This window comes from Cebidichthys violaceus, unplaced genomic scaffold (assembly GCF_023349555.1).
Source record: "Cebidichthys violaceus isolate CVI_PGR_0920_01 unplaced genomic scaffold, fCebVio1.0.p SCAF_15, whole genome shotgun sequence".
Lineage (NCBI taxonomy): Eukaryota > Metazoa > Chordata > Actinopteri > Perciformes > Stichaeidae > Cebidichthys > Cebidichthys violaceus.
The window spans coordinates 12,702,553-12,718,198 of record NW_027176318.1 but is presented as its reverse complement, the minus strand read 5'-3'; the positions used below and the strand labels follow the sequence as shown (position 1 = coordinate 12,718,198).

Sequence of the window (15,646 nt, the reverse complement as noted above, 5' to 3'; positions counted from 1 at the left end):
CCGAGCGAGGGTCAGTTCTTCAGAAGGTACGGCGTGACATTTTGCTTTTTCCCATTATGTAAAGTCACATCTCCGAGTTTTGACTTTTAAGCGCCGCCGTTCCCTAAAGAGAAGAAATAAATGAGTTTCAAATCAAGCAACGCAATCAGTCGCAGTTAAACCAAGATCTCCCAAAATTTGATTACATCTGCTATAATTGAGTTGACACCTCTACCTCGGATTATACTGTCGAGAGATAATAAAAAAAAAATAATAAAAAAACACATTCATATGTGCGATAATTGGAGATAGATGGAGAAATAGATGGAGGACGGGCAGGAAATGCGTACGGCAGATGGACAAAAGACGGCAGTCAACAAGAAAAATAAAAGAGGACAATCTTTATTTCAATCTTTCAAAACCTGTAATAAAGTGTGACAATCTCAATTCAAACCCAAAAGGAGGAAGTTTGGCAGAGAATGGTAGGCAACTACAAGGACCGGAAGGCAAGGCGAGGGCATGGTTTCCTTTAGTGCAGATTCACAGTAATGATTCAGACGACGTCCGTATATGAAGAACAGCAGGTGTGCTTATGGATGAGCAGCCCAAGTCCATCAGGTTACAAGATTCACTGAGCCGCGAAAGCACGATGAGATGAAGATTATTATCACTATTACACTTTCTAAGAATGGGGGGGGGGGATTACGTTACACAATAATAGCATAAACTGCTCATAAACATTCATTACCATTTTAAAGTGTCCCCTCAAGTCAAAGTCCACGGAGTCGATTAGTTCGTCCGGTCAAAGTTTGGACTGAGACTCCTTCGTCTCGCTGCTCTTCCCAAGGTTAAGGATGAACTCGATGCTCATTCATCACCATGTGTTGACGTTCCCTCGAGAGAAAGGCCGTTACAGAAGCTGTCATTTGCTCACTTCAAACTTTTAATTACTCGCCAGCTCTGTACGTTTCAATATTATGCAGGAATGCTTCGGATGAATAATGTAAAAACAAATGCAGAGCGAATAATAATAATCCAGAGCAGCGCTCTAAAAGGAGCGGTTTGCCATTCGGTGGAAGTCTGCTCACTAGCTTTGTCGCCGGGACTCGGACGAGAGGATTGCCTGGTAGACATGAAACTAGGGTGAGCAGCCGATTAGCTTAGCTTAGCTTAGCATAGAGACTGGATGCGAGGGGAAATGGCTAGCCTGGCGAAAAAACTGCATACCAGCCCCTTTAAAGCTCTCCAGTGAAACGGTCATATCTTGTTTGTTTAATTTCATACAAGAATGAGTAAAAAGCATGTTTTAATGGAGGTTATGAGCCAAACGAAAGCCTGGTCGGGTGCAGGGACTTCCTGGAGTCTTCACTGTGAGGTTTCAGTTACTTCAGTTTGTGTACAGATAAAACAAGAGAGAGAGTTTAGAGCTTTAGAAGCGCTGGCAGGTTGTTACTATCAGAAGCAGGCTAGCGGTTTCCATTCTTTGTGCTAAGCTAAGCTAAGCTAACAAGCTGCTGGCACTGGCTTCATATTTCCCCTTCAGACAGAATAGTCGTCTCAACTTTCTTGGCAAGAAAGTGACGACGGGTATTTCCTTAATTGTCAAAGTTCTGAGGTGTTGGTTTACAACATGATTCATAATTTTTTTCTACCATTCTGGTTACACAGAATTCATTGATTTTGTTTTTGTTTGTACTCTTCCCACTGGTTTGAAGTGGACACGGCTGTATTGGAGGAAAAAAAAAAAAAAAAAAAAAAGTGTGATTTCATCTCCATGCACCAATCATCAGTAGGAAACATACGACAGCTGTGGAAATGTCACCGTATTTCACACCCACAGTGTTTGAGTGCTAACAGCTTTTCCTTTATTTCATTTTTTTCCTTCTTTTGTCACAAACATGTAAACATTGTAACAAAAGGTAACGGAACATGTTCTCAGGTGCTTTAACACGACTCACTGCCAGAACAGGCCCCAAAATCCAACCAGGCGCACTCCACTGAGCAGTTCTCATAAAAAGTGTATTACACTGGGTGGAGCAGGTTTTAGGAACACTTGTTTATTATATGTAACAGACTGGCCACTTAAACCCAAGAGGAAGCCACAACCCCTACCAGACTTCAGCTACGGCATTGAGAAAACTAACAGCGAGTTATGACAGAAAGAAAAGACGAAGAAGAAGAAGAAGAAGGAGAAGAAGAAGAAGGGGTGAAACTAAGGAGCAGGAAGACGGGCTTTATATTTTGTGCGCTCGGTGCATCGGGATTTAAACTTCAACCTGCCGACTGAATTCAATATGGCAACGAGTGATGGAAGACAGACTGAAATATGGAAAGAGACGGAGTCTATCTGAAGAATAGGACGTGTTAAAAGCTGCAGGGACTACTGATGCACGTCTGCTATACAGGTACAACCCATCTATATGAAGACTTTTGAGCAGGTTGGCCATGTTGATAAAACAAAAGTGCCATATTTGCCATATCCCAGTATCTGTTAGCGCTCACCATTCTCAGCTCCTTTCATTAACTCATAAACAGGTGGCCGGCTTGAGAAATAAGTAGAAATGCGCGACTGTCTCGGCACTTTGCACCCCTAGAAGAAGAAGAAGAAGAAGAAGAAGAAGAAGAAGAAGAAGAAGAAGAAGAAGAAGAAGAAATGTTTTCAGGCAATAACATACAAGAGATAAAGCACGATTGATTTATGGCAGATTTTCCTTCTTGGGCACTTCCTTTGCTTTCGCCAATTAGGATTTAACTTTGGGTTGGGGGTAGAGGTGGAAAAAAAAATGTCTGCGTATTCATGTCAGTTTGAAGGCAGGATTCTACTGCTCTAGAATATAATAAACTGGAATCAAACAGAAAAAAATAGATTGGGATATGACAAAAATAAAAAGATACAACGGGAGCATTTTAGTAGTTACAAAACAAGGAGAGAAAGCGTCACACATCACACGGAACAAACCCCTGGTTGGTCGAATCCTAATAAATAAGAGGTTTGTTTGGTTCACAGCCGCCCCTCTATCTCTGGAGCGTTACGCGTTTACGCACCGTCACTAAAAGGCCGTTAGAGCGGCCGACCTTTAACGCACAACTCAAAAGATGGGAGAGCGGCCTGTGCTAGAGGGGCTTCGAGGGGGGGGGGGGGGGGGGGGGGGGGGGGGAGTGATATTAAAGACAAAGAAGCAGAATAGTAACACATTGATATGTCTTTGAGTTTCATGTCACCGCGTTTCACTCGGCCCATCATCCTCTATCCGGCGGGAGCACCTGCGTTAATCGGTTTTCTTCTCTTCGGGGTCCTTCTCTCCGGCGTCGTCTTCCTCCTCGTGGCCCTGCAGCTCAGTGGCGCGTTGCCTCTCCTCCTCCTCTTCCTCGTCTTCCTCTTCGTCGGTCAGGCCCTCCCTCTTGAGCGCGTCCAAGTCCTCCGAACCGTCGTCCGACTCCGCTGTGCAGATGCCGTAGCACATCAGGCTGATCACGCCCAGCGGCAGGCCGAAAAGGAAGCAGCCCAGCAGCGGAGAGCTGCGAAACACCGACTGACGTGGGGGGGGGGGGGGGGAGAAACGGAGGAGTGAATTGATGTAAATGATGTATACAGACAAGTAAAAAGCCTTTTCCATCTACAAACATTAACATCACTCAGAATCTCTTCCTCGTTCTTGGGTACGTGAAAAGGCAAAAAGGGACGACTGTACCAGTGTGGTTCTGTACGATCGAGGTTCAACAGGGGCCCCCGGGCCCCCCGAATGGGTTAATCCGGCCCTGACCTCAATTCTTAACTTCACACATTAAACCATAAACACGCTAACATTTTATCAGTTTCTTTAATTCTCTCAATGCTCCCCCCAATATGTCACAGCCCAGCTGTGGAGAGGGCGTCCGTCTGTTTAGCAGAAGTGTTTACGACGGTAAACTCTCATTACAGCGGCTATTAGGGGGAGAGACGACTCAAAATCCTATTTAGAGATCCGGGAATATTGGTGTGAGGAATTGCCGACATGCTTTTATGTTTTCAGCGGAGATACTGCATTTTTATTCATTCATGTATTCATTCATTAGCATTACGCCATTAGGCTGCGCGTGCGTGTGCGTGTGTTTGCGTGCGTGTGTGTGTGTGTTTAGAAGGCAGGTCACAAATCATTTGCAGAAACCCGGGCAGGCTTTAATATTTTAGTATTAATTAAATTTCTGTCATGTCATTTCAGGACGTCTGTGTTGTGTTATACCGTTCGTGTCTCGTAATGCGCCGTCTCGTTTGCTTTTTGTTTCGTTTCACACCGATGACCACACCGGAGAGTTTTTACCCTTTTATCTACAACACGTTGTGGTTCTTGTACTTCCACATTGTGCAGATTGAAACCGATATGAATAAAGAAATCTCACACTTCAAAACACAGGGAAAAGGTCCACCTTCATACACAAGGCTGTCTGAAGACACTTCCTGTTCTTTTTCTGTCTTCCTCACCTATAACAGGCTCACCTCCCATGACTAAACGCTCTCTCTCTCTCACACACACACACACACACACACACACACACACACACACACACACACACACACACACACACACACACACACACACACACACACACACACACACACACACACACACACACAGTAGCTACATGTGTGCAAAAGGTATCGAGCGCACGGATCCTGGTACGTTTTTTTTTTTAGAGTGAATTACAGCTACTAGTTGTTTTCATTTAATTTACTACCTGTAGTTTCTAGAGTCATTATAATTTGGTGACAGTCGGCACATTTCGGTGTATGGAATGAATCCCTAAAGATCAATAAAAGGACCAGTAACTGCTTATTCACATCCGTGCCCTGAACCTGCACATAAAAATGTTACACTTTTGTGACACGTACCACTCCGCTCCAGCGAAACACCGTCCCCGCGGCAACAACAATGCCCGGGTCACTGAAGGACAACCTCTTCCTTAAATGATGCCAATGACAAACGAGTCATTTGGCCTGAATACAGCGGGGCTACCTCGGAGACGGTGTACCTGGGGGGGGGGGGGGGGAGTATTCGCTCACTACTTCTGTCAGCCGCTGAGCTGAGGAGAGGAGAAACATTCACGCGCCCTCCAGTCAATGCCACGGGAAGAGGGATGGTAATTGCCGGTGCTGTGTGACGCTCGATGGGGTGGAGATGGGTGCGCTATGCTAACGCAGCAGGCTGTGAGTCATTGGGCCTAATGCGGCTGCTCCCTCGCGCTCCTTGTCAGCCGTGCATTTAGATTCAGGCTCTCCGGGGGCGAGGTGATGGCTGCTGCCTATCTGCTCTGTATCATATCGCGTCACCGTTAGCAAGTCGTGTTCATGGGGATGCATGCAGCTCGCCAAATTGAGGGAAGCGAGAAGAGGATAGCTTTCCTCCTACAGGTGTGAGACGAGCCTTGCACATGTGGATTCTTTTTCTCTGTTTTGTGCAGAGAAACAATTATAATCCTTCACTTTGTGCTCTTCTTTTCAGCCCAAAGAAAGATTTTTTTTAATTTTTTATTAACCTTTTCAACCAGCTTTTTTTTATTCTTCCTCTGGTTTAAACTGTCAAACCAGAGCCGACGGCGTAAAATGTTGAAAAGCTTCAATAAAAACATTTTTTACAAGCCTTTCTTCGTACGTCGAGGTCAGCTTCCAGAAGTCGCTATACCATGTTCACATGTTCACATGTTCACATGTTCCTGATAAAAAAAAAAATCTATAATTTCCCCTTTAAGGACATTGTTAAGGGCAGTGTCGAGCTTTACCCGCGGTTACAGTACAACCGGAGAATCGCTACACAGCTGTATTTACATTCCTAGCACACCCGTGGTGGAATAAACACCAGCTCCCCCGAAAAAGAACCAACTACTTCGGGTCAGGACGCCGAACTTCTCCTCCCACTTTCACTCCGTCTGCTCTCTCATCACTCCACCGCCTCCTGCTCCTCTCCGCACACTGTGTTTACTGCCTGCATTGCATATTCTCAGTCATACTCCCCGTCTTGTTCTGTGAATGTTGTTTTTCCTCCCACAGGGAAAGAGCAGGGCACTCGGGCATTTGTTTTACAGTGTTGCTGAACTTGCAGCATATGCATATATATACACAGTGCCTGCCACAGTCAAGGTGAGGCGCGGCGTGAAGCATATCAACGAGCACGAGGTGTTCAGCAGTATCGTAAAGAACGAGGTGGGAAGAGAGGTACACAAGGAAGGTAATAATATTAGCCTGAAACTGAAAACAGACCCTAAAGTTGGACTAATCAACATTTCTACATGAGCACTGGACAAAAGGATTGTGGGTCATCATCCACACAAACCCACGGAGAATAATCAGCCGAGTCTGCAGTTTCTCCGAGCGTTGAAGCGTCTTTCAGGTCATTGTTTTGGTCAATTTGTCATCTCATCAGAAACGCGACTCCGTATCTTTGCCGATGTTGCTACGTGTCTGCTGGTTGTGTAAATAAGAAACTGTCTGCCTACGAGATCGCTCATCTTTATTACTATTATTACTGTATTTTACAGTTTGCTGTGGACATACGGCTCTTTTAACGGAGGTTTAACTAAAGCTACAGTAGCATACTTCATACCTCATAGACTAAAACTAAATATATGAGACATGTGTCGGCTTTTGGAGGAACAGAATTTCGGTCAAATACATATTTTTGGGCATTTTTTTAGTGAATGTCATGATGGTGATATCCTGCAAAATAACATGTATTTAACTATTTTTGCCATTTCTTTATTGCTGAATGGTCTCAATTCAACCGGACGTGCTCGTCTTTGCACTCATAGCGGGAACTAATTCATAAAATAATGTATCAATATGATACATTTTAAACTTCAATGACATTTCTCGTGCTTGAGAAATGTCCCCCGGCCGTCTGCATGCAGCCGCCTAGAACGAGCTCTCCCCCAACTTACCATGATGGTGGATCTGGCATCAAAGGCCACGCGTTTGATCCTCTGAATGAAGCCATCACCTCCTTGCGCCTGCAGGGAGACAGATGAATTGATAGAGACAGATGAGCCACTGTGTCTCGTCCACACCGAAACTTTACAGTCAAAATGTACAGTACGCACACGTCTCAGGCATCCTCACATGGTCGGTGCATCCCAGACATTTAAAAGAGTGATTCATTAAACGCCTCCCTGCACAAAACCAGCAGATGTGCCCGACTCCAGCTTGTTCTCTGTCCGGCCGCTCTACTCCGCCTGAGCTCATTTGTTAGCGACAGCACCTGGGCAGCCAATGGGCGATCTGTCTCCACGCTAATTCATCAGGATGGCCAATTAGTGAGCTCTGACTGAGCAGGCTGAAGGTGGGCATGGGAGGATTGTTGTGGAAGCAGCTGTTCCACAGACTGATGCTGATGCTGCGGTGAGGTCCGTTTAAGTACTTTGTGAAGTTTTAACAGACATTTTGGTTGTTGGAGTTGTTCTTAATTGCAAACGATAGAGGAGTGAGAAAGTGAACCTGTTGCACAAGAGCAGTGAGTGGGAAGATACGTAAAACATTTTATTTATTTTTTTAGCAATTCCCTTAAAATCTGCTCGAGAGACGCCTGCAGCTCCGTCCTCTGGTTCACACACACCGTCTGTGAACCTGAACGTTCATGCTTCTCGTGAAGAACACTCACAGATTTCAGAATTTTGGTCCCCCCCCCCCCCCAAAAAAAAGATGAAACGAACGCCAACTATTGTTACCTTTTTGCTCCATCTTCATTATCCTAAATTTAGCTCAAAGCATTTTTTCTGTGTATTTTCTACATGAAGCGTAAACCAGCCTCATGGCAGACGTTACTAGCATGACGTGAAGATGTTTGAAAGTGTCCAAGCTTTGGCTGCCAAGAAAGAAAAAAAAAAAAAAAAAAAAGCTCAGACCTTTCTCGGAAAATAAAGGACAGGACCTCTGGCTGTTTGGCTTATGGTTTCATACATCTGGTGACTTAAAGTGCAGTACAGAGGAAAGCGATGACATTCCTTTTCCAGATTAGTGTTTACACCGCAATACAGAATCCTGTTGTAATCTCAGTGTTTGACTGAGGAAAGAATTATTGTCGATAATCCATTCAGGGAGGAGAGCAATATGAACTCTAAACATGCAAAAGGAGATTGCAAAAATACCTCATGTGCTGAAACCACTTTCCTGGGAGGACTTAGGATGCGAGGCAACGTGGTTGATTAATGAAGCCTACTGGTGTGATCACAACGGTACAACACCAGGGGAAGGGAGGGGAAAGGGACACACCGAGCTGAATGCATGACAAGATAAAAAAAAAAGAGAGAGGGAGGGAAGAGGAGGAGGAGAAGGTTTGGACCTGTGCAGAACCGTTCAAAACACCGTCGATGAACTGGACCAGCTGCTCCATGGTCTCGGTCGGCTCACTGGGCAGGAAGTACTGCTCGTTGGATGTGTTGAGGATGATAACGGAGGGCACCGTCACCTCGCTGGGAGAAACAGGAAGACACAGCTTTTAATCTCCGTAACCTCGGCACCTTGGACCGCCATTACCAAAGTGCATCATTAGACGGGAACACGTTGTGCTTTCTCGAAGAACAAGAACACAACAGCGAGATAAACAAACCCTTTGTAACCGGGAGCAACGGAACTTCTCCCATGAGCGTTGTTTTTGAGGATTTCCTCTTCTTTTTTTTCTTTTTTTTTTTGCAGCCTGGCTCATTTCAGAGTGGCATTTCTTCTATCGTTTATGCATACAGTGTGCAACTCTGGGGCTTTATGGGTCTGTGCCGGTCACAGTTAAAGAGACCTTCACAAATTGCAGCTGACAAGTGAATCGCAGGGAGGCCAGAGGAGAGCAACTCTGCATCCACTGCTGAGACACACACACACACACACACACACACACACACACACACACACACACACACACACACACACACACACACACACACACACACACACACACACACACAAAACGTATACAAAGAGGCCTCATTGCACAGAAACACAAACGCAGCACGCACTCTCCAGCACGCTCGCTTCGACAACTCAGCGGAGGAATTACAAAACTCCGTGAGATAACGAACAAGGTCATACAAACAGGCAATCCCTCTTTCACATGTCTCGCACAACACCGAGCCCTGGCTTAGATAAGGTATCCTGGTGCTTAGACAAACACACACACACACACACACACACACACACACACACACACACACAGTCCATCACAGCTCTGCCGCCTCACATCCTGCAGTGTTTCCCAACCCGGAGAACAAATTGCACACACACATATCCATCACTGTCCCAATCCACCACCCAGCCGAGATCAGGAGGGCACACACACACACACACACACACACACACACACACACACACACACACACACACAATGAGTGTGTAGTCCATCTGACAAGCAGCCTACTCCAACAGATGGCACCCATTTAAAATAAATATGGATTAGCCTATTCACCTCTGTGAGTGGCGACTACTGGGGGTTTGCCGCCCATAATGAAGGGTCACACTGTACTCTATAGAATTAGAGCTGGCAGAAAACACACATTTAAGACATTTCCCCTTCCGCTGCCAAAAACGGCTGCCATACTGTATAATTAGGGCTAATTATTCGTGATTACAGAGGAAGTTCATCCAGGTCCGTCTGGATTATTAAAAAGGGACAATCCCACATTTTAGGAAATACAATTACATCTTGAATACTATTAGATGAGACAAACCGATACCACCAGTCATACCTGTGCTTCAAGTGTATCTGTGCTTTTGTCTGTTTTGTTTAAAGAATAGTTCAACGTTTGGGGAAGTATGCTTATTATTAATACCACTCCCGTGTCTGTGCGTTCACTAGGAAGCTAGAGTGTTAGCCTGTGTTAGCATAAGGTCTGGACGTTTTCTGCCGAGTGCAACGATGACTCCCAAAGGTGTCATACGACAACAGTTCATTGGTTAGGAAAGGGGCGGGGCTAGGAGTCTATATTAGCATGTAAATGTCCTCGGGCCTGGAGCCCAGATTTGCCAAAGTACACTGAAGTTACAACAACTTCCTGTTTTATGGCGAAAAGGCACATTTTCACCTCCACAACAACGCATAAAACGCACACGTTTGATAGCTTTTAATCACAAAGGTCTTTAGATTATATGCAGCTTCAATTTGTGGTTTCAGGGGACGTTAAATTGGGGAGCAATGTTCTGGAGAACACACCGTGTTACACCGCTGGAAGCTAACTGTGTGGCTTAAGCTCCATTTGTGTGGTACCAATCTTCTCATCCAAGTATGCAAAAAACTAATTGTTGGAACTAGTCTTTAAAAGGAATAAATAAATAAGTAAAAGGTAAAAACTGGATTTTAAAAACACCATTTGCATTTTTTTTTTTACTCACTAAGTGGGACTCCGGCTCATTATCAGCAGTTCATTAATTCCTCGTCTGCAAGTTTTCTTTTCACTTTCTGTTACCAAATGCGTTTCTTGGGTTTTAATTATAGCGAGAGGAAGGGGATAATGATTACCAGAGTGTCCAGGAAGCATGCATGGGGACATAAAAACTAGATGACAAACAATCTGACCTTTAAAAAGAAAAAGTAGCATTTCCACGCTAAATTTATTCCACACAAGCAATCTTTAGTATACAAGTCTAATGGCTGGTTTGTGTGGTAATAATCATTCACCTTCTACGATTACAACTCCTCCCTTCACACGAACTCTCCAGTCACCTCACAACGCTTACGCTTTTTCACAGCCCACCATGCATTCCATGTAAGGAGTTAGCGCTAATCCCACGTTTAAACAGAAGAAGAGACATCCTCAGGCTTAGAGTGCTGCTCACGTTGTGTGTGTGTGTGTGTGTGTGTGTGTGTGTGTGTGTGTGTGTGTGTGTGTGTGTGTGTGTGTGTGTGTGTGTGTGTGTTTGGTGGATGCAGGGGCAGCCTTACGCCAGACAGACCGCTGCCAGAACACAGTAATCGCCGTGATGACAGAAAGAGGGATAAAAAGCCATCAGATTTATTTCCATGGGTTTCCTAGGGGAGAGAATTAGTGGACAGTGACAGGCCAGGATTTCATTCCTCAAAGGAGGGCAATTAATCCCACGCTGCGGCAGCCAAATTCAGTCCGGCAAATACATATTGTATCTACTCATATAAAATTAGGAGGGCTAATCACCTCTTTCATCCTTAAAATATAAACACTGTCTAATTTTAGCCGTGCACCGGGAGTCTGTTGTTCGAGCGTCGTCACATGTTCCAGTACGACTTCTACTGTACTCACTGACGCACTCTTAATTACACAAGACTTAGGAGACCATGTCTGCCGTAATCTCCCTCGCACAAACAATAATGTGCTCAAATTAAAATAACATCCCGCAGCGGTCGCTTACGCTCAGAGATTCTCACACAAAACACGCACGACATCGTAGAAAAGACAGACGTAATGAGACACCGTACGTTGTTAAGATATAAAAACAGACGTGCCGACCGCCACAGCCCTGCTGGCCTGTAACACTGTAGCGCGGTTCTGTCTAATTAAAAGTGTGTGGGGTTGTCAAGTTGCGGGGGCCTCTTGTGCGCCAACAGTCGGCCTCGGCGCGGAGCTCCTGCAGCAGGGCTCTCTGAATCATTAGCGCTGCTCTTTGACACCCTATTAAAAACAGATGACCATTGCAGACCCAAGCCATGCATAGCCTTATCCGTACATTCCTCACATATTCCCATACCATCCCGCCCCTTGTGCAAGCAGATTTGCGGGATCTTGTGTGCTTTTTTTTTCGATTGCATGTGTGCTTAATAGTGGGAGGGGGGAAGGGTTACAATTACAATAGTACAAGTGCACTAAAAAAAAAAAAAGATATGACCGTCTGTGTAATTGAATTCTCCACAAGAGCATCTTTAATGGCAGAGGCTGACAATTACATGTCAGTGCAGACCTGGATAAGTAGCTGACAGAAGGTAATTATGACGGGGAGGAGAAGAGGACATGACAAGAGAAGAGAGAGGATTCGAGGCACTCACCCCATAATGAGGCTGTTAATGTAGTCGTTCCCGTCCATGTGTCCAAACTGGAAGTCTCTGGAGAGGCAAGACAAATCAGTGTCACGATAACGTGCATCAAAAGGAACATACAGTAGAGCAAAACAAGCACTTCTTCCTCCCGTCTCAGTGGACTGCACGAAACTGGGACGCCAACTTTCCCAGACAATTATGACAACACATTGAATGGAATTGTACGTTCTGTTATGGAAAAGTGGTATTTTTGTCACAGCAGAAAGAGAGAAAAAAGAGGAAGAAATTCCCCAAAGCTCCGTCCTGCGTGTCTCCCGGTTCTCCACCACAGAAAAGACTCAGGTGATTTATCTAAACGATAAGGCAGGAGAAGGAATTCAATTTGTATCTCATTGTGCCGCACTATGTCTGAGCAGAGTGTATTGTGGGTAGAATTTTGGGGGGGGCGAGAGAGAGCCGGTGACTTCCACTGAATGACTGATTATGGGGGACCTCTACATATATATTATATCCAATCCGAGTCACAGCTACATCTTGCACGGTTGTCCCCTGGGTGCCACACGATACTGCTTCTGCTTATATCAATGACACGATTATGAAGAGACTGAACTACATAATAAATCCTGTGGATGCAATATAAAAATCAGTCTGTGTTAGTGACAATACTGGGGCAAACTGGGAATAAGGCTCATCAAAAAGTCAGTTTGTAACTTCTGCTCTGAAGGCTGCAGCACTGAGTTTTGGATCCGACTTCACTGGAAAGAAAAAAAAAAAAGATCTTTTTGTTTTGTTATTAATTCTTCGTCTATAATTTAAACATTTACAAATCTGTCTCCCCCATGTACGTCCATCTTCCCACTCCCACAGCTTGGCCAGACTGCTGAGCAGACCGGCCCAGAGGGGTGAGTAAGCTAACTGAGAACCGCGCATGTGTTGGATGGAGGCGTGCGGAAAGAATGCACAACAGCTACTTTCTTCGTAAACACTTTCAGATTTGCCCAGAAGAGTCGGAGATTCTGGCTGTTTACCTTAAAATGTTCCCTCTGGAATCGTTCAAGTGTTCTGCTTTTCAGTTGACTCACCATATTGTAACACGTGAAGGAGGTATTTATTGGCGTTATCTGCCACGTCATGTGGTTCTCATGGGAGTGTTTACTGAAGCCAGATTCCCACAGAATTAATATACCAAGGAAAGTGTGTGTGTGTGTGTGTGTGTGTGTGTGTGTGTGTGTGTGGGGGGGGATAAACGGCGTTAAAGCCATTGCCAAATTATAGAATGTGGTTCACAATACACAAGAATGTTCAACAGGAAAATCATGTCACCCGTATCACCAGGAGGCGTTGGGCTCCCGCAGATAGATTTCTAAACATAAGACGTCTTTGAGGACAGGAATTAATTACCGAACAACCAATGATCACAAAAAAAGAAGCATGTTTTTGGAAATATATTAAATACAACGGTGGATATGCAAAGACAAATCCACCACATTCTAGACACTGGGGGACATTTACATCATCCGTAAGCTTTATTCCTTGTTAAATGAGCTTGCGTTACCGTGTGTCTCTTGTAAATGAACCACTAGTGGCTTTAAGATATTCTTATACTCCTCTTTACTTATTTATTTATTTTGGCCACTTGGTGCAGCACAGCAAGCTGTGAATGCAATATCAACCTTGTGTAGTTTGGCTCCGTTTTTGGCCCTCAAGTATCTGGCTCTTTAGCTGCTCAATGCTCCACTACAGGATGTTCAGCTAGCTCACCAGCTAACTAGCGTACAGTTGCTTTATGGGAGTTTGTTTTTTTTTCTGCTGAAAACAGCTGCTTGCTGCGTCTGGAGGCAGCGGGCGGTGGGAGTGCGCCCAAAACATTAAAGTTGCAGACGACAAAACAACAATTGCAATATTGTCTGTTGGTGCAGGGAAAGGGATCCTTCCTCAATGCTTCTTCCATTTTTCCCCCTTAAAAGGTTGTTTTTTTTTGGGTGGGGTGTTAAAGTGGTGGTACAGAGATTTCTGTTATTGGTATATAAATACATTGGTTCGTGCAGCTTTACGGCGCCCTGAAAAGTTAAGTATGTTGCTCAACATCTAATTGGCTCTAAGCAGGGCAAAGCATGTGAACCCTGAAGACTCCAGGTCCATTTATGGGAAGAAAGTCAAAGGTCTCAGTTTGTGAACAGGGCTTCTAGTCTGGTCTTGTTGCACCAACCGTCTGTGCAGCAACCGGCACATAAAAGCCAAGATAATAATGACGGGTGCAGAATTTCAACCCAACACACACCCACACACACACTAACTGACGAAATCAGACTTTCCCACATGTGCATGCACACGCGCGCACACGCACACACACACACACACACACACACACACACACACACACACACACAAGTTCCCTCTCAGATGCGCATTCACTGTTCTGTCAAATCGCTACAGATGGCGGATGAGCCGAGCACCACGACATCTACTACTGTACTGCATCAAACGTCGTCAGCTCCTCCATCAGTCACCTCTGATCCGCTGACTCTGCGCGCTGCCGCCGCCCACCACCGGGGGCGTCACTCCAGCTCCTGACTTTGTAATTACAAGTACCGTTTAGGTATGTCAGAACACTGCAGGCAGCTCTGATCTCAGCGGGGTTTCTCAAACTCAAGTCTTCAAAAAAAAAAAGTGGCAGATAGTAGTCCACTTGATGATAGGGATCTGTGTAATTCAATCAGTCCTAATGGGAATGCCTGGAGAGGGAGAAACACTTTGATCATGGCGGTTTGAGATGCACCTCTTCAATCAAAAGCAGAGATCTGTCGGATGAAGCAACGTGGTCAATGACGGAGCGCAGGGAGGAACTTAAGCACAACATAATGATGAAAATGTGATTTTTTTTCTTTTTTTTTTCTATAATCCTTTTGAGGAAATCCTCTCGTCGCCTGGCGCTCCTCTGGGAGTGATCAGAGATAAGGGTCAGCTACAGAACCGCAACATTAGAGGCGATTTGAATTGGAGCCACTTCAGTTGAGCGTGTGTGCTTTAACCCGGGTCCTTCAGCTGAAGGGTGACCTACCTACCGTAGTCACTGAAGCGTGCGCACACACAGATGTTTCAGGAGCCCTAGGGTAAACATCCCGAGTTCTTGCCCCGTCTTTCTTTCCGACCCTTACAGTCAATAACTTCAGCGCGGTTGTGAAATTATAAATTTGAGGTGCGTTTCCCCTTTGTACTGGATGCCTTGTTTAATTAGTTCCCCTCCAGGAGGAGAACAGGTCCAACAAGGCGCCACGTAACGCAAAGATCCCATCTCCGGTTGTTATTGCACAACTGGAGCCGGAGAGAAAACAGAAGAATTATGCATTTATACCAGCCGAGCTGAGTTTGTGACTGACAGCTGAATAGAACACCTATATTTGGAAGCTGACATTTTGCATAATTACCTTTCTACTGAACCTCAATGAAAACATGCGTGCCCCGACAAAGGCATGAGCTTGCTGGTGAATAGACAGGCGGCGCTCCCCAGCGAGTGCGCCATCCTCGAATAAATGTATAAATTGGATATTCATCTTTGACCTCATCGCGCATTCGTGCCTTACCTGTTAAAATGTTCTCTGTATTCCTTCGCCACCCTCTGAATCAAGGTCTTTAATCTAAAAGCAAATGAGAAGAGAGTGAAATACCACATGAGTCGAAGTCAAACCTTTTTCTTTTTCAGACCG

General features: G+C 45.1%; 1 protein-coding gene across 1 annotated transcript in view; it reads right to left on the bottom strand.

The window, feature by feature from the left end:
- Window positions 1–365: 365 nt before the first annotated feature.
- The window catches only part of LOC137871976 (protein disulfide-isomerase TMX3-like), a 31,373-nt gene continuing 16,092 nt past the window's right edge, over window positions 366–15,646 (bottom strand). The window contains exons 12-16 of the mRNA XM_068710124.1: window positions 15,524–15,577; window positions 11,949–12,005; window positions 8,289–8,418; window positions 6,892–6,960; window positions 366–3,512 (exon numbers count right to left, since the gene is read on the bottom strand). Coding sequence (XP_068566225.1) covers window positions 3,249–3,512; window positions 6,892–6,960; window positions 8,289–8,418; window positions 11,949–12,005; window positions 15,524–15,577 — 574 coding nt within the window. The 3' untranslated portion in view covers window positions 366–3,248. The remainder of the gene's footprint in view (window positions 3,513–6,891; window positions 6,961–8,288; window positions 8,419–11,948; window positions 12,006–15,523; window positions 15,578–15,646) is intronic.